The 18,426-nt window shown below is 42.2% G+C and overlaps 1 protein-coding gene across 1 annotated transcript in view; it reads right to left on the bottom strand.

The window, feature by feature from the left end:
• Positions 1–18,426, bottom strand: part of GSAP (gamma-secretase activating protein) — a 53,807-nt gene that overhangs the window by 1,290 nt on the left and 34,091 nt on the right. Inside the window, exons 21-30 of the mRNA XM_081879118.1 lie at positions 17,912–17,964; positions 16,787–16,818; positions 13,221–13,282; positions 11,913–12,008; positions 11,078–11,148; positions 9,492–9,586; positions 7,895–8,014; positions 2,351–2,412; positions 588–692; positions 232–325 (exon numbers count right to left, since the gene is read on the bottom strand). Of these exons, the coding sequence (XP_081735244.1) occupies positions 232–325; positions 588–692; positions 2,351–2,412; positions 7,895–8,014; positions 9,492–9,586; positions 11,078–11,148; positions 11,913–12,008; positions 13,221–13,282; positions 16,787–16,818; positions 17,912–17,964 (790 nt within the window). The remainder of the gene's footprint in view (positions 1–231; positions 326–587; positions 693–2,350; positions 2,413–7,894; positions 8,015–9,491; positions 9,587–11,077; positions 11,149–11,912; positions 12,009–13,220; positions 13,283–16,786; positions 16,819–17,911; positions 17,965–18,426) is intronic.

Below are 18,426 nucleotides of genomic sequence, written 5' to 3' on the forward strand. Positions count from 1 at the left end.
TTTTCCGGTGTATTTATATGTAACCAACATTCAATAAAAATGTGTTTTTTTGGAGGAGAGGGGAGGATAATTTTGCCACTAATTAGCATTAAGGAAGCTGCAAATTGGGCTTAATAATTCTATATTCCAGCAAGGTGCATGTGAACCACAGAACAACATGGCAATAGCAAGATAAGATGCGTTTTTAAACAATCAAGGAACTTGAATAGAAAACTGCAGGAGTATAGTTACCTTGAGTCTCCACCTCTGCCAGCATATTGACCAAGTAGTTAAGCGGAAGAAACTCTATTTGCGGTGACAAACTCTCCATAACTAGCATACTGTACTGTGAAGGAAAATGCATTTTAAGTATTGGATTAATACTAGGAATAACAGTAAAGCCCTTCAACTTCTAAGACTCAATTTATCCAGATCCCCTCATCTCTCTTCCCTGCTTTCCTGCTACGCCATTTAGACTCAGACACTCCTGTCTCCCAAACTTCTAATCTGGTGTTCCAGTGCCACTCAAGCGAATGGAGGTTTGCAAATTTCCATGTGGACAAGAATTACAACAACTTCAAGTTGAGGTTTAATCCCAGGATACTTGCCTGTTTACTGCTGAGTTTCTCAAGCAAGAGTTTAACATAGTTCCTTGCAATACTGTTGGTGCTTACAGGGTGATTCCAGAGTTGACTAACCTTACGACCAGTTGCCTATAAGACAAAATAAAATAAGGTTAGATATCTAAAGGGCAATGCAACATTGATCTGTTCCTTTTTGGATGATGATTAATTTACACAGTAGTTCAGTCCTAAACCACATCTACTCAGATATGAGTCACACCAAGTTCAATGGTGTTTACTCCTAAGTAACTGGGGTTAGGACTGCAGTCTTATTCTGCCCAAATAATAATTATTAATAAACAATAATAGCACAAGCCACAATTTCAGATGTAGGCTTCATGATAGCCATCTTCAACTATCTAAAAGGCTGTCACATGGAAGATGGAGCAAGCTTGCTTCAGTGGCGTAGCGTGGGTTGTCAGCACCCGGGGCAAGGCAAGTAATCTGCGCCCCCTAACCCGTGGATTTGCGCCCCCTAACCTGTGGATTTGCACCCCCTAACCCTAACCCCCAGATGTTGCGCCCGGTGCAGCCGGCCCCCCCCTGCACCCCCCACGCTACGCCACTGGCTTGCTTTCTCCTGATCGGGAGGGCAGGACACGAACCAGTTGAATCGAGCTACAAGAAATGTAGCTCTAAAAGCAAATGACGTGCTTTCTCCACCATAGTGAAAATCCTGCTTGTACAATGTGGTCAACAGCATTCTTTAGACTCCAGAATTCTTCAGCTAGTGCCCAAAAGGTCAAATGCAGCCTAGCAGAGGGTCTGCAATGGTCCTGCTTCCATCCCACAAAGCTCTGCCCTGTTAAATGCCAGGTAGCTGCATCCTGCTTTTGTTACTTTTTGTATAACGGCTTCTTCCCTACCAATTCACCAATAAAATCATCAGGGCAACTGAATCAAGAGACAAGTGTCAAAAAGGGACAAAAGATTAATGTTCCTAATAAGCTACATACAACAAAAAGAGGCAAAGTAATATTAGTTCTGGCTCCAAACCTAAATTAAAGTGTAATTGAAGAGTTCTGACCCGAAGGCTGATGAGGATTTAAGACGCAACACTGCAGCCCCTGAAGGAATGCCATTCAGTGGACTCCTTCCACTCCCTAAAACAAAATGTAGCAAGGACAGAACCAGCTTTGTTTTTTGCCATGCAGCCAAATAAAGAACCCCTTTCTGTAAGGAAGTTCAATTAGCCCTTCTTGTTTCTTGAAATAGACATGGCAGCCTATAGAAAAGGAATGCAAAACTACAAGCCCAAGTTCAGACAGCGTACAAAGCTACAAAGCTGACTGGTGGCTGAGCTCAGTGGTAGCCACAGGAGTGAACAAAGTGGTCACAATCTTGCCTTGGTTGTCCACACTAAATCTTGGCTTGACTTACGTTCAAATGAAGATCCTGTCTCACTGGCTCTGCAGAAGTAAATCAGTGGCCAGAGACAACACTGTCTGGCTTTCAGTCCATGCCATTTTAAAACATTTCCCCTGTTAAAAGCTAATTACCAGGACTCAATGTTGTTTTCTCATTACCTTATAGCAGTAAGGTGCCAACCTTAAGCCATGATAAGCTTTTGACACACATTCTACAAGTGGCTATTTTACAGTTATTCAGATCACTCTCCTCTAAGCCCCACTTCCCAAATTGGGAAATTGTTAACCTTTTAATAGAATAAAAGTAGTACGGCTGACTTCATCAATAAACACGTATGTTCCCCACAAACAGATTTAATACGAAACAAATCACACAGTTACCTCAGGAAGCCTTATAAGGATACTCAGTTTGAGCTTTTCATTCTTTTCGGTGTTATCCAGCTCTGAAAACAAAAGGATACGATAAAAAGAAAGGGAAAAGGTCACTGACTATACAAATCCTCATTCAGCTACATTTACTCCAAGTGGCACTAACTTAAAAGGTTAATCACATCCTAAATCCCTTATGCAAGCTTTTCCTTTCTTTTTTACAGCCATTTTTATGCAAATAGTAATAGTAATAGTAATAATAATAATAATAATAATAATTTATTTATATCCCACCCTCCCCAGCCGAAGCCAGGCTCAGAGAGGCTAACAACAGTGAAGTAATACAGCATTCTAAAATCAATTCATTCTAAAATCAGTTCAAAATCAAATGAATGGCAACCACTGGACTAGAGTTCTGTGAGGAAATGGAAGCATGTGTGGTTTTGGATCACAGCACATGAGGTGCAGCAATGGTGGACCAGCTGCTACTTTGCCTTTTTGGCTTCAGCAAGGTTTAAAAAATTCTGAGCGAGCAGCATAGCTGTCAACTTACAGATCTGAAAATAAGGGACCAGCAGCCTTGAAAATAAGGGACCAGAAGCCAAAATAAGGGACCTGCAGCCTCACTTGTTCCAAGCACTCTAGTCCTCCTGTTCTCCTGCAGTCTGGTCAAACTCATGCTGGTAGCTTCGAGAACACTGTCCAACCAACTTTGTAACCAGAGGTTCAACTGAATAGAATCTGAATCACATGCACCACAAGGCCTATGCAGCCTCAACTTAAGATGGCTCCCCGGCCTGGCTTTGCACTGCAAAGTTTGCAGCAGCACGTGCAACAAAATGGCGTCCAGCATTCAAAAACCACCTCAGCTTGCATTAACTAGCCACACACAAGGCATGCAAGCTCCACCCCCCCCAGTCGTTCTTAGACTTCTTATTGAGTGAGCAATACAGCCATGCAACACAGTTGGAGCCTCCCTCCTCCCTGGCCGGCAGGGAGGGAGGGAGAGGAGCTGCTTCCTTTGAAATTTAAGGGACATCATTTAAGGGACATTTAAGGGACATCCATCAATAAGGGACAGCACCGGGACATGGCGCTGAAATAAGGGACTGTCCCTTCAAATAAGGGACACTTGACAGCTATGGCGAGCACCTCAGTAGCCACCTCACCTCAGTACAGATCCGCCTCCCACCACCCAAAGGGAACCATGATGTGCCTCCTGCTTATTTTGAACTGAATTTCATTCAATTTAGAGGGATAATGATGTGATAAATGGAGGTAACTGAAGAGAATTTGATTTTGGAGGAGGATCAAGACAGAAAATTAATTGTGGGTAATGGGGTAATTAATTGAACAGATCTGGATGACATGTGAAGATATTATCTGGTGATTAGGACAGGAAAATTAACTAGCTTGCTTTTCATGAAATAGAGTTCTAGTAATTGTTTCTCGATATGCATATATGCATATAAATTAGCATACACAAATTTCATACAATGTTGTGCCTGTGGGCTCTGGATCACTGTAGCATTTTTGCACCCCCCTGCTACCTGCCCACCCAGACAAATTTCAGTACAATCATTCAATATCACCACATAAAACTAGAAGAATGGGGCCACAGATAATAAACTAAATCCCAGTAGGGGGCACATCCCACACAGTTATGAGGAAAACAATAAGTCCACTTCAACAGTTCTCCCTTTGTCTATCACTCAAGGGGGAATCCCACCAAACCAAACTGACCCTCTACCCTGTTGGGGGAAATGGACATGGAGGAGGAGGTTAATTTCCTTCATGAGAACAAATCACCCCATCAATAAGGTAAGCCAACAGGTGCATGGTTAGCCAAGCCAGTTGCTATGGCAACAGCCCAGTGCCACCTATCTAAGTGATCGAGGCACATCAGTGGGTCTGGGGTCTTGTGCTACAGTGCTGGAGTCAGTCTTGTGAAGTGGGTGAGTCTGACTGGAAGCATGAGTGTTATGCATGTGTGTTATGTCTTTAAAGTGCTGGAACAACAGAGACACTTTGTACTTTTATATATCTGTATCTGTAGCTACAAAGCCTACAAGCTGTATGCACATATCACTGTCTGGAATTGTATTACTGAAGCCTTATCTTTTGCAGTTGTAAACTATTTTGGACCTTAAGATGCCTCTGTGCGGTGACTGGAACTGGGGGAAACATCCATTATGTGTCTCTCTCACCTCAGATTCCCAGCATACCAGGCTGTCACAATGGGTGAGGGTTATAGAACTGTCTCCCCACAGTCCCTGGCTTACAACAGCCTATATCAATATCCTGAGTGTCCCTTTGGTGTCAGCCTCTTTGGGGATGACACCACCAGCCATAGCAGAACCTTATTTTTTTGCAACCAGCCCTTCCCTGCTTAGTCCTCTGTAGGACTGCTCCCAATGAGGAAAGTGGGGCAAGGCAGGCTCTGGACCCCACCTGGGTTCACTCAGCCTGTATATAGTATTCCCTCAGCAGTGATAATTACAACTATCATATAAAAGTAGCGAGAAAGAATGTGACTTGCATTATGAACACACATAGACATATTTCACTCAGTAAGACTTTCGGAATGAAAGAGGATTAAAAATTACACTTACAACCAAGAATTCTAAACAATAAAAGAGACCATCAAACTTGCACGGTTTTTCCTTCGTGAAAATTAACCAATTAATCTTATCCAAGTAGGGGAAGCACGTTAACAGAAGCAGAATTCCTACAAGGTATTAAATCTCCCTCCTAGCTTGGGCAGTCGAACCAGGAGGGTGGTTGATAGTATCAAATGCTGCTGCAAAATCAAAGAAAACCAACAACATCACATTCCTTTGTCTGTATCCCAACACAGGTGTTCCTTCATACAGGGCAGCCAAGTCAGTCTCTGTACCCAACCCAGGCGTCCAATTGAAGTTATCCAGAAAACTGGTTTCATCCCAGAGTATCTGGAGCTTTAGCTACAAAGAACTAGAGCTTAGCTTTTCAAAAGGGTGGAAACCAAGGCATAGCTTCAAAACAAACAGAGCACCCAAGCCTGTGCCGCAAATAAACTAGATTTATATAGAAAACTGATCCAGATTTTCATGTAGTGTCGTGCCGGTTAAAGAATACCCTCCACTTCTTTAAGAAAAGATGGCCTTGATTTGCACCGAGGACAGTATGCAGAATGTGTCTTAATGGTGATTTTATTAATGTATATTCATATCCAAATGTATATTTGTCCTTTGCTATCAACCCTGCCCCCCTCAAAACAGCTTGTAAGCAAGACAACTTATTAAACCAACGTTTTAAATCTCAGTTACCTTAGCTCACGATCTAAATAAGTTTGAGCAAATCCGCTCTCAAATATAATTTTAATGTAATTGCCTGATTGCATATTACCATGAATTCAAGAACACAGGATTTTACAATAGCCTTTCTAATATATAACCCTATTTGTGCATTACTATTAAAACAAGGGAAGCAGGTAGCGCTGTGGTCTAAACCACAGAGCCTAGGGCTTGCCGACTAGAAGGTCGGCAGTTCGAATCCCCGCAACGGGCTGAGCTCCTGTTGTTCGGTCCCAGCTCCTGCCCACCTAGCTGTTTGAAAGCACGCCAAAAAACTGCAAGTAGATAAATCGGTACAGCTCCGGTGGGAAGGTAAGCGGTGTTTCTGTGCGCTGCTCTGGTTCGCCAGAAGCGGCTTAGTCATGTTGGCCACATGACCCAGAAGCTGTCTGCGGACAAACACTGGCTCCCTCAGCCTATAGAGCGAGATGAGCGCGTAACCCCAGAGTCGTCTGTGACTGGACCTATCGGTCAGGGGTACCTTTACCTTTTTATTAAAATAATACTTTCAAGTTAAGTGGCTGGGACCAAATTTTTATACAGCTACAAGAAAAAGTTAAAGAAAAAATAAAAACAAAGTCCATTTACATTGAAACAACTGCTTCTTAAATGCCAAATGCAGTTGACACTGAAAAAGTACATCTGTTCTCCCTCTAGTGTGTAGCTGCAAAAACATGTGCTGCAACCTATTGGCTGTGCATTTCTCCAGCAGCAACCCATAATGTTTAAGGGAAAAACACATGATGTAATCACATGATGTCACACATTTCCTTAACAAGAAATTACAGAAATAAGAGGGAGCTGTTTTGATCATCATCACATACAGTTCTGGTCCGATGCAAACACTTTAAGTATGATGACCTTCAGAATAATAAAACATAAAGCTTTTAAAAACTGGAATATTTGCTCTTTCTACAAATCATAGCATCTCTTTATCATGGCAAAACACAACCATTAACGAGAGTGAATTTGTTCAGGAGAGAATTTTGTTAACCAAACTTCTTCAAAATCCTAATGAGGAACCAAAACACCAGTCCCTCCAGGCTGTTTCACAGTTTAGAAACCCACACTTCCAAGGCGGAACAGATGATTAGTTCAGTCAACTTAGATGTTTCATGGTTGTCGGAACCATGCCTCCTCCCCTAATAAATACCAGCTGAATACCATTCTAACACAAAATTTTCTCCTTTCTACGCTCTTCTATCAGCATGAATTCAGTAAAAGCAAATATTTCTGCCCACAATTTACAAAGTTCTTTGTTGCAGCTGAAATATTTGAATTGAACTTAAATGTTACAGAGATAACATAAAATGTCTTGTGGCATCTTAAAAGAATAACAAATTAATGAGGCATAAACTTTCGTGGACCACAATCTATGAGAGGTGAGGCAAGACGGCAAGACACTTCTGCTTATGCTATCCTTCCGACCATCTCTCTATCAATGCTATAAACACAAGAGTATGAAGAGAAGTGAAAGACTGGAATGAATCTTAAGTCTCATGTCCTGCCCCTCTGGAAAGTTTAATGTGAACCAAAATCCAACTCTTTTTGATACACATCCTCTTTTTTTAAAAAAAAAACCAGACCCACTTACAGTGGTGCCTCGCAAGACGAAATTAATCCGTTCCGCGAGTCTCTTCGTCTTGCGGTTTTTTCGTCTTGCGAAGCACCCCTATTAGCAGTTTAGCGGATTAGCGCTATTAGCGGCTTAGCAGCTATTAAAGGCTTAGCGGCTATTAGTGGCTTAGAAAAAGGGGGGGAAATCGAAAAAAATTGCAAGACTCGCATGACGTTTTCGTCTTGCGAAGCAAGCCCATAGGGAAATTCGTCTTGCGAAGCGCCTCGAAAAACGGAAAACCCTTTCGTCTAGCGGGTTTTTCGTCTTGCGAGGCATTCGTCTTGTGGGGCACCACTGTATATGGGCATATATTTATTTATTTACACACACACACACACACACACACAGAGAGAGAGATACATGCAGGCCTCATTTCATACTGAAGTTTGTGCTATGTATGTGGCAGTGGAAATTCAAGACTCTCTCCTGCATGCCATCCCAAATAACAAATCTACATACTAGGGCACGGCGTGATGCCAGCTTCCATCGCTTTCGCGTAGGAGAGGGAGACTTAATTTCCAAATAACAGTTGTTACGGTTCTAGTGTTCTATTCAGAGCTGCTAGCAAATAGTTAATGATGGGACATGGAAAATCCATCTTACCTTTCAAAAGTTTCATTACACACTTCTCCGTCAAATGTAGCACTCCATGGTCAATGTAATGCAAGAGTGCATGCAAAGGGAGACATCGGATGCCCAGCGCTATATGCAGAGTATGAAATCCTGCAGTTTGAGAGAGAGAGAAATATTCCTCAGCAAAAGCAAAGCAAACACCCTATTCAGAATTGCTGGGTGAGGTTCGACTAAGCAAACCTACTGAAATTAATCCTAATTTAGTCATGTCTGTTAATTTCAATGGATCAACTCTGAGTAAAAATAAGCAACGGGTTACACCATTACTCTAATGGCCACACAAGTGTCAAGATGATTAGCCAAGTTCTCTGGCAAAAACATTCTTTATTGGATTGAAAACCAGCCCAAGTCTATTGGGTCAGATGAGAAACCCCTTGCTGTTTTGGGAAACTGCCAAGCAGCATGGGTACAGATCAGTGTTAGGAAATTCCTCCAGAGCGGCTTCTCAGAAAGCTACAGTGCAGTCAACATCATAAGGACAATTCCTCTTTCCGTGGATAACTCCTCTGAATCTTTCCTGCTCAGAATAAGATTCGCCCAGTGGCTCATGAAGGTGAATTGGAAGCAGCATTCACCACCTCCATGGGGTTGCAATTTGCCAACATTATTTGTACACCAGGAATATTTCTTATAATGGTGTGTGGATGATGGCATAGGACAAATTCAAATCAATGCTCGCCTGTTAGTTTTGATTTTTTGTACCGCTAGATAAAAACCCCTTATCTTGACATGAAGGCAGCTGGGGGGGGGGGGAGGCACAGGAGGAAGCAAAGGTAGTGCCAAGCATTCGTTCTAGCTCTGCCTGCCCCACAGAGTCCCGTCTCGCAACTGCCTGGTAGGAAAGATGCTGACTTACAGTTTTTTATTGGGATTTTATCACTGCCTTGGTAGGATCTGAATCCTGAAGGGCAAGATATAAATTATTGTACAGTGGTACCTCGGGTTACATACGCTTCAGGTTACATACGCTTCAGGTTACAGACTCCGCTAACCCAGAAATAGTGCTTCAGGTTAAGAACTTTGCTTCAGGATGAGAATAGAAATCGTGCTCCGGCGGCACGGCGGCAGCAGGAGGCCCCATTAGCTAAAGTGGTGCTTCAGGTTAAGAACAGTTTCAGGTTAAGTACAGACCTACGAAACGAATTAAGTACTTAACCTGAGGTGCCACTGTACTAAACAACCTATATTAAAAACTCAGTATTTAAAGTTTCCTCAGTATACAGACACACGTGGGGACTGAAGAAAGCTAGCCTCCACAAACGGGCACTATGACTTTTATATTTCTCCCTTTCCTACAAGAAGCTGAGGGTGGGGTAGACATGGCTTTTCACTCCTACAAAATTACACTCTGACAACAAACCCATGGAGGTATGTCAGGGTGTGTGTGTGTGAGAGAGAGAGAGAGAGAGAGAGAGAGATTGGCCCAAAGTTCAGATAATCAGCCTCACAGTTGAGCGGGAACTTCAAATGCAGGTCTCCAGTCCAGTACTGACCATAATTACTACAGCATTCTGGCTCTCCCTGCCTAAATGAATGGAACACACAGCTTGACTGTCCTAGGACTTACCAGGAGGCAAAGGCATACACATTCCACTGGTGGCCTGTAGAATCTGACACATGATACAGAATACGACCATCTCATCCAATCTTCCTTCCTGCCTACTGCATAAAAGATAAGAACAGCATGGAATGTAAGAACGGCAAATTCACATACTTCCCTGAACTCCTTTCATTATTCATAGTCCAGCTTCATATCCCATATGCTCACCCCTCCTCCTGCAAGCCAGCTGCAATCTGGAGAACCTGCTTTGTTAACCAGTTTTTCCAAAACAGGGATCTCTGATTTAATTTAATATCAGTTTACTAGCTGGGACATTAGGTAAGAATCTCCATGTCAAAGCCAGTGTGCAAGACAATGAAGCAAAGCATGGAGGAGTTTGCAAACTTGTTTATGCATCTAAAATACTTTTAGCCTACTCTTCATTGACAAGTAATCCCAGGAAAGAGTATAACAGAATCATAGAATAGAATAGAATCATAGAATCATAGAGTTGGAAGAGACCACAAGGGCCATCGAGTCCAACCCCCTGCCAAGCAGGAAACACCATCAGAGCACTCCTGACATATGGTTGTCAAGCCTCTGCTTAAAGACCTCTAGAGAAGGAGACTCCACCACACTCCTTGGCAGCAAATTCCACTGTCGAACAGCTCTTACTGTCAGGAAGTTCTTCCTAATGTTTAGGTGGAATCTTCTTTCTTGTAGTTCGGAACCATTGCTCCATGTCCGCTTCTCTGGAGCAGCAGAAAACAACCTTTCTCCCTCCTCTATGTGACATCCTTTTATATATTTGAACATGGCTATCATATCACCCCTTAACCTCCTCTTCTCCAGGCTAAACATGCCCAGCTCCCTTAGCCGTTCCTTGTAAGGCATCGTTTCCAGGCCTTTGACCATTTTGGTTGCCCTCCTCTGGACCCGTTCCAGTTTGTCAGTGTCCTTCTTGAACTGTGGTGCCCAGAACTGGACACAGTACTCCAGGTGAGGTCTGACCAGAGCAGAATACAGTGGCACTATTACTTCCCTTGACCTAGATGCTATACTCCTATTGATGCAGCCCAGAATTAAAACCATTTAAGGTGCTACTGGAAGGAATTTTTTTATTTTGTTTCAACTACCGCAGACCAACACGGCTACCGACCTGTAACTAAAATGCCTCAGTTTCCCTTAATACAATACAAGACTTGACACCCATTTCTGACCTCACAAACAATGTATTACGTAGTAAGGAATGCTATGTCTAAAATGACCCTTCTGATGCTTAAACTGGAACATAAGCATTACAGTCTAAAAATTAAAGCAACAGTTGTAGCATAATTACATTTTGTGGCGTTTCATAAACAGAACTATGTATTGTTGAACATGCTGAATGAATTTGTCACAGGCCATAACAAAAGATTAAATAGACCTTTATGCATATAAAGCTCTGATCAATGTTCTTAACAAGTCTACCATGTGTGGAGTCAGGTAATCATGACACAATCTCACCACCCCAAAGAAAAAACACAACACTCTTTTCAGCTTTTGTCTTATCACTAGGGGGGGTTCTCTTTTTTATTGAACTTATTGTGACTTAATGGAAAATAATTACTTACCATGAGAAGATACAGGGACCAAGACTATATTTCTTCCAAACATTTTCCATTATCAAGCATATTAGATCCAGCTAGAAAGGGGAGGGGAAAATATTTGAATTCTTATGTACAAGACTTTCCAATTTTCTAACTTATTCTCAAAATTCTCACAATTATTCACCAGTCATCACTACAATTAAGCAGATTAAAATCATTTACTATGGCTGAAACCTCATTAAGCAAAGTATAGTTTAATTCTGAGTAAACATGCTTAGGGATTGCTCTGCAGGGGACCAGTTCTATGAACAATTACTTTAGAGTAAACGCTACTGAACTCAAAGGAAACTTATCTGTGATTTCCGAGTAACATTCATAGGACTACGCTGTAATTGGACGAACAACATGTGCTGTAATGTGAAAGCAGCTTTCTGGGTAGAGTTGGTGGCCCAGCCAATGTGGTCAAAGAGCTTGCCAACGCACCTGAACCAAGGAGGAGTGAATTCCCCACACATCAGCTGCTAAACAGAGAGTTCAATCCTGCTTTCTCCACAACGTTTGGGTGCGCCAATAAGTTCCCTATAGGGAACTGTCTGGTGCAGCCAAACCAAGCAGGACTGAGCTCTCCTGCCCATCAGATGATGCTCCCCTGCTTTCTATAGGGGCTGGCGCCCATCCTGTTGCTTCTCCATCACACGGGATGTTGAGTGCAGGGCAGGTGAGTGCTGTTTGGGGGAAATAGTTTCAGTGGCTAAATAGTGAGGCCTGACAGCAACACACACATTCTAAAGGGACAAAATGATGTCTTTCTGTAAAACATTGTTTTACTTTTATACATAGATACATAAAAAGAACCGACCGATTTCGAAACATAATCCACAGCTATTTGGTCAATCTTCTTTTTGCCAACATGCTGCAGGTGCCTTGTGAGATGATCTTTCAACTGTGCTACCATCTGAAAATACAAAACAGTAACTTACAATTCTAATACTAAAGAGGAGAACAAGAGGAGGGGTAATCCTAGGAAGTTAAGATTAGTTTTATAAAGCAAACAATTGTCTATGCCTTAGCCACAAGTAGTAATTGGATGGGGGATTGCGACAACCCTCGAGGTCACTTCCAGCTCTACAATTCTATGATCTAGGACTCTATGATCCATGGTCCTTTTTATGCTTTGTCTCACATTAATTATTCCTGGTTCAATGTTGTTCTTTGTTGTATTTCTTTTCTTTGTTTTCATTACCGTTATTTTGTTTAATTCATTACCATTAATGAAAATCCTCAACAAAAAATAATTTACAAATATGGCAATGTGCGTTTTATTAAAATCTTTGGGATATACTTTTTCAAATGCAGCACTAAAAGAAATTGGATACAGAAATATCCCAAAACAAAATAAGTCCAGTAGGATCACAAGATATCTGTGGTGAGTTCAGATGCAGCACCTGAAGCCATGTGACTCACAACAGCATGGTGCATGAATTGTGTTCCTCTCCCCCCACCCATTGTATGATCTTATGCTGTATAAGTATAGAAAAACATGGGTTTATGAGCTTTCCGACTATCATGTATTCCTGCGATCTCCACACATACCTATGACATGGAAACAATAAGTGAACTAATTTATTTTCTGCACATGCAACCCATACTCCCACTTATTATGTAAATTCCATAAGTGAAAATTGGGGTCTAGAGCCTTCTATACAGAGAGGGCCTTAGCAGGAGGTTGCCAGTGGGTATTACATGGTATTTTCTCAGCAGTCCAAAAGCTCATATTCAACATGAGAAGATTACCGTATTTTTTGCCCCATAGGGTGCACCGGCCCATAGGGTGCACCTAGTTTTTTGGGGGGGAAATAAAGAAAAAAATATATTTCCCCCCCAAGCTTCTGGGTGCAGGCAAGCTCTCCGCTAGCCGCGGGAGAGCTGCGCGACTTCGCACAGCTCTCCCACTGCTTGCGGAAAGCTTCCTGAAGCCTGGAGAGCGAGAGGGGTCAGTGTGCACAATGAAAAATTCAACCTGAGGAAATGTATGAGCATTTCTGTATAGTAGTTTTGCTGACCAAAGAAAACAGAGCTTCATGAAGAAGTTGAAAGCTAACATTTGCATTTACACTTTCCAATATCCTTTCTTAAACAACTTGTGCCGCCTATTGCCAACACATACCAGTCCTGTTAGCAACCGTTGCTGGTAATCTTCTTCCTGGAAGAGAGGAACCATATTTTCTTCTGAAATTAGACAAGAGAAGGAGAGGCTGTATTATGTTGATGTTATTCAGGGACCATGCTATACATCAGAGTCTTCTGGGTAACAGGGCATATGTTTGAGCAGCTTCTGAATGTAGTGCCAGCATGCTGTCTGCATTTTGATAATCAGGGAACACAGAAACTGCCTTAAACTGAGTCAGATCATTGATGCATCTATAGCTTGCCAGGAATGGAGAAGAGGGATCCTTCAATGTTGGCGACTGAAGCCAGGACCATTTACGAGCAAAGTATGTTCTCAACCACTGAGTGATGGTCTTTCTCCATAAGGAAATAAATTTCTTATCAATTTTTTAAAATATCCATGCATGGCTATGTAAGGCAAGCTCAGTTGAGGGTTGCCTTTGCACCAAGCCTGAGAAAACTTGAAGTGAGTTCTGAGAAGCCTAACATAGGAACAGGCTGGTAGTATCTAAGATGCCCCTCTAACCACCACAAGCCCTTTAGAGCCCGCAGGTCCAGAGAAATCAGGGGAAATAATACAAAATGCTCTTTGTTCTGAAGTTGACATTCATAGCTCACAGCATGCACAGGATCCTTGAAGAGGAGAACAAATGATTATTGGCGTGTAGGTTGGGATTCTAGAAGCAAAACATTGCTTACTTGCCACTTTGCTTCTTTAAGCACAATGAGCAGTCCAGCCCATGTTTTAGGCCCCCAAACTGAATGGGAATTAACTTGCAGATGCCTTGAGACAGGACTTTGGTACTTCCAAATGGTACCTCTAAGTTATGTGTAACTATCAGCACCCTGATCTTGGAACACTTTACTAAAAGTTCCATGATAAATAAACGTATTTAGGAAAATACAGAGGGGCCGGGTTCCCCACTGAAATGAAGCAGATATATTTGCCTGCAAACTTATTTCCCACAGCAATCCTTTCACCCAAGTACCTCTCCCAAGAAATCTAGAGCAGCGTTCTGGCATTTTAATTAAATGCCCCACACACACTTACTTTGTCTTCAGCAAATCTGTGTGATTCACAGTACCAGGCAAGTCACCATTTACATACACACACGTGGTGCCAGGAACCTGGAAGCGGATTCTGGAAATGGGGAGCACCCTGAATAGTCTTCCTGGCTCACAAGGAGACCCTTCCCAGAGCCCAAAGTAGACATCCTGTTTGGGCTGGGAGGGGGGCTCGTCATGAGCCAGAGGAGCAGCAGGGCTTTGTGGAGCTGCTGAGCCTCTCCGCTTAATAGCTGAGATGCGGAGTAGCGAGCGACTTCCGGGTTAGCGCGAACGGCTAATGGCGGATTCCCTCCGAGCTCCGGAGGGAATCGGCTCTGCTGAGGACGGGTCTTGCCGTGCCGGCGACACGGGGACCCTCAGAAACCGCAGGCGCGGAAGCCTGCGGACTTGGTGACTCGGTGGGCACCTTAAGCGCCCTCCCCGACCCACGAAGAGCCTTTTTAAAGGCTGCGGAGAGGGTACGGAGAGTGGCGTGGTGCTGAGAGTAGACCGCTACCTCAGTAGAGCGAAGCCGCAAGCCATGGCCGGAGAGCGCTGACTTTCTTCCCAAAATTTGGACTGGATAACAAAGGACCCGTGAGTAGTGGAATTTGGACTTTAAAAATTTTATCCTGTGAATTCGGCACGATCGGGGGATGTGTTAAAGGGAAGTCCGCACCCCCTCTACTTATAGACGTTTCAAAGCAAGGAACGGAGAATTAAGGCGGAATGAATACTGTTTTGATGATTTAAAAGTTTCTCACAAATTTGATAGAACAAGATTTTTGTGCTGGAGAGAAAGGGAATTTGGAACTTTGTGTGTATCCCCCCCAAAAAACCCGGGAGTGTCCTATTTGGGTCCCGGAGGAAGAAGTGAAAGGAGTTTGACAGCTGTCAAAGAAGCTGTCAAACGGGCGGACAAAGTAAAGAATTTTGCTATTTAATAACTCTTGGAATTAAAGCTGATACATTTGGACTGAGGCGATTGGAAACAAAGTATTGATAATAACAAAGTAACAGATTATTGGAAAAGGACTACTAAATAACTGAAAGCCCCCTAGGGGGAATTAGTGACATTACAATGGCTGCAGAAGGAAAATTACTGGCGGAGATAGAAAAAATGTTCTTTCTCGTGGGAATCCTGCAGGAGCAGAGTATGGCTCTGAGTAAAGTTTTTATGACCTTGAATCCTGAAACAAACAACTCTGCTGAATGCACAAAGGAGATGTATGATAAAAATTCTGCAGCTGAGCAGGAAGAGATGCCTTTGGAATTGACAGAGAAAAAAGAAGGAGTTCAGACACTACAAGTGGAAAATATCAACCAGGAATCTGTAGCGTTAGAGTATGAGCAAGAAGACCTCTGGATTACAGACCTGCGAAAGATGAGAAAGAAGAAGAGAGAAGCCCCTGGAGTACTTGGAATATTAAAACTAGAAAGAACAAAGCAATATGATTGGGACTTTTCTCTTGAGCATGGAAAACTAGATGGTCTTTCGCAGCAAACACTCTTCAACATTCTGAATGAAAGAAAATATGATCTGACTCTGACTGAACTCCTTCGGGGTCTTAGGACCATCAAAGAGGACTACCAATATAGCTGGCAGAGAGGGACTGACAGAGAATCAGACGCCTCGGACGTGAGGAATCCGGGCTAGAAATATTTTTTGTTTGTTTTCTGGACATTTGTCTAGGAAGGGACAGAAACCGGGGCAGGGGGGGGAGAGAATAGAATTATAAAATGTTATGTTTTGTTTTACTTGGTCAATGTGACCTATAATTAATATAATAAAGGGAAAATTTGTGAAGGGGAAGTTAGATCGACCTTAAAAAAAAAAAGAAATTAATGATTATAAGAGAATTGGATAGTTGAATATAGATAAACAAAAGAATTTAATTTTTAAAAGTAATGTGAATATCTTTAAGAGGTTAGGTAAGAACTTGCTGAATTAATTTTGGAATTGGGATGTAAGAGGAGGGGGTGGGGGGAAGTCAATGAAAGTGGGTAAAGAAACTTAGGGTATGTAATTGTATTTGTGTGTTTGTTTGTCTTTGTCTTTGTGTGTGTGTCTGTTGTTATAAAATGAAAAAACCCAATAAAAATTATTTAAAAAAAAAAAAAAAAAGAGATGCGGAGTAGCGCAGCCGCCACAGCCACTTCCCTGCATGTCAGTTGTGCAAGCCACACAAGCTGGGCAGCTTGGCTTCCTTGACCCGCTCAGCTGACATGCAGGGAAGCGGGGGTTGTGGTGGTGCTGCACTATTCCACATGTCGGCTGTTGGGCAGGGAGGCTCAGCAGCCTCAACAAAGCCCCTCTATGGAGTCTCCTTGCAAGCTAGTAGGACTCTCCAAAGTGCTCCCAATATACATGATTTCAGTTACACATGTGACAGTGTGGAATGTAACCCCCATGTAAATTGGGAGTTGCCTGTATGATAAAAATGTCAGTCTATAGGGAACACTGGGAAGGAATATAATATCACTATTTTATTCAGCGTCAGGGAATACTAGTCTTACCTGTGTTCCATTTATTCAGGCTGGAAAACACTCTAAGTGAAAAGAAAAATGTTACCTATGTGCTTCAAAGGGGGAAGTGCTCAAACATATGTAGAAAACAGACACAATCTACACAACAACCACTGATTTCTGAAATGAAAACACAACAGAAACTGAAAATAGTGTCCAGCAAGACATCCTGAATGAGTCAGGATTAGGTCTCTGGCCGGACAGCTAAAAAGAGAAATAAATTATGTTGCTTTATTTGTTTTTGTTCTTTATTAATGACCAGTGTAATGTTTTGTAAATAATAAAGACTCTGAGAAACAGAACCAAATGGTGTTTATTCCTGTAATGGGAATTTCACTAAGAGACAGCTGGAATGCTGCTGCTGCTGCTGCTGCTGCAAAGAATTAAAAGATGCAGGGAAACTTTTCTGTAAAAGGAACTCTGCTGCAGAAAGAAATGAAAACCCAAGAGCAGATGCTCACACACCAACAAATAGAACAGGCAGAAGCTTGCAAAAATGCAAATCAAAACAGGATAAGGCGTGAATTATATCACACACCAAACCTGGATAACTAAGTGAATACTAATAACACAAAACTGGAGCATTTCTTCAAAATGGAAACTTCGAAATGGAAAATAGTCTCAAACAGCTGGTTTATATGTCACTAGTTAATGCCCAGTAAAGCTTATTATATGCTACAGAATAACCACTCCTCATTCTATCCATCCATATTTTTATTTGAAATAATGATACTGCTACCATAATTAACTAGGCTTCTATACAACAGAGCCAATCCCTTGCTTTCCCCCAGGTGGTCCAGGAACACTTAAAAATCCTGCCACGGATACGCCAGTACTGCAAGGCATGCTGTTTTGTCTTGGGGGCAGCCTGAAAATGACAGGGAGGGTGGCCTTTCTGTGTCAGGTGATGCCTGCTTAACCTGATAGCAGAAACCCACACCCTTTGAAGTTACCAATGGACCATTGACTGTTTGCCATGAGGAGCCAAAGTGTTTTTTGGAGGCATCTGCAACTTGTTCTCCAGCTAAATTTCACAAACACACTAAAAACAGACAGACCCTTTAAAATGCAGTCTTTCACTTTCTGGAAACAGCAACATTACAGAAATCAACTTACTTCTTTGCGTTTTCAAGCATGCTTTCCGTATATATTGTACTCTCTTCAGTTCTCTAAATCAAAGTGTAAATTACTTGAATTAAGAACATTATGAGATACAGTCAATTTTATTCTATCAATGTCTAATAAGAATTTTAAGTCAAAATAAAAGGAAGGAAGGAAGGAAGGAAGGAAGACAGGAAACCTACATTGTCAAATTATGTACTCCAACTGTGCAAGCAACAGCTTCAGAAGTTCTTAGTTAAGTTCCAGAAAACCAGAATACAGTGGATGTGACCCAGAATAAAAGTGGGTCCTCTGCTCCCCAGAATGTTCTTTGAGCTGGCCGAGATGTTACAAAAAACATGGTTTCCAGATATGTGAATAAGCCTGCCTTGGCCTTCCCACTTCCCACCTCTCTTCTTGTTTATACCGTTGTCTCAGAACAAGCAAGGACGTTACACAATGTTTTGTTCCTGTCTTGTTCTAACAAACTGCAGTTTAACCACCCACAGTACCCTAGGTTAGGACACAAT

This window comes from Podarcis erhardii, assembly GCF_964252035.2.
Source record: "Podarcis erhardii genome assembly, chromosome: 10".
In the NCBI taxonomy this organism is placed as follows: domain Eukaryota; kingdom Metazoa; phylum Chordata; class Lepidosauria; order Squamata; family Lacertidae; genus Podarcis; species Podarcis erhardii.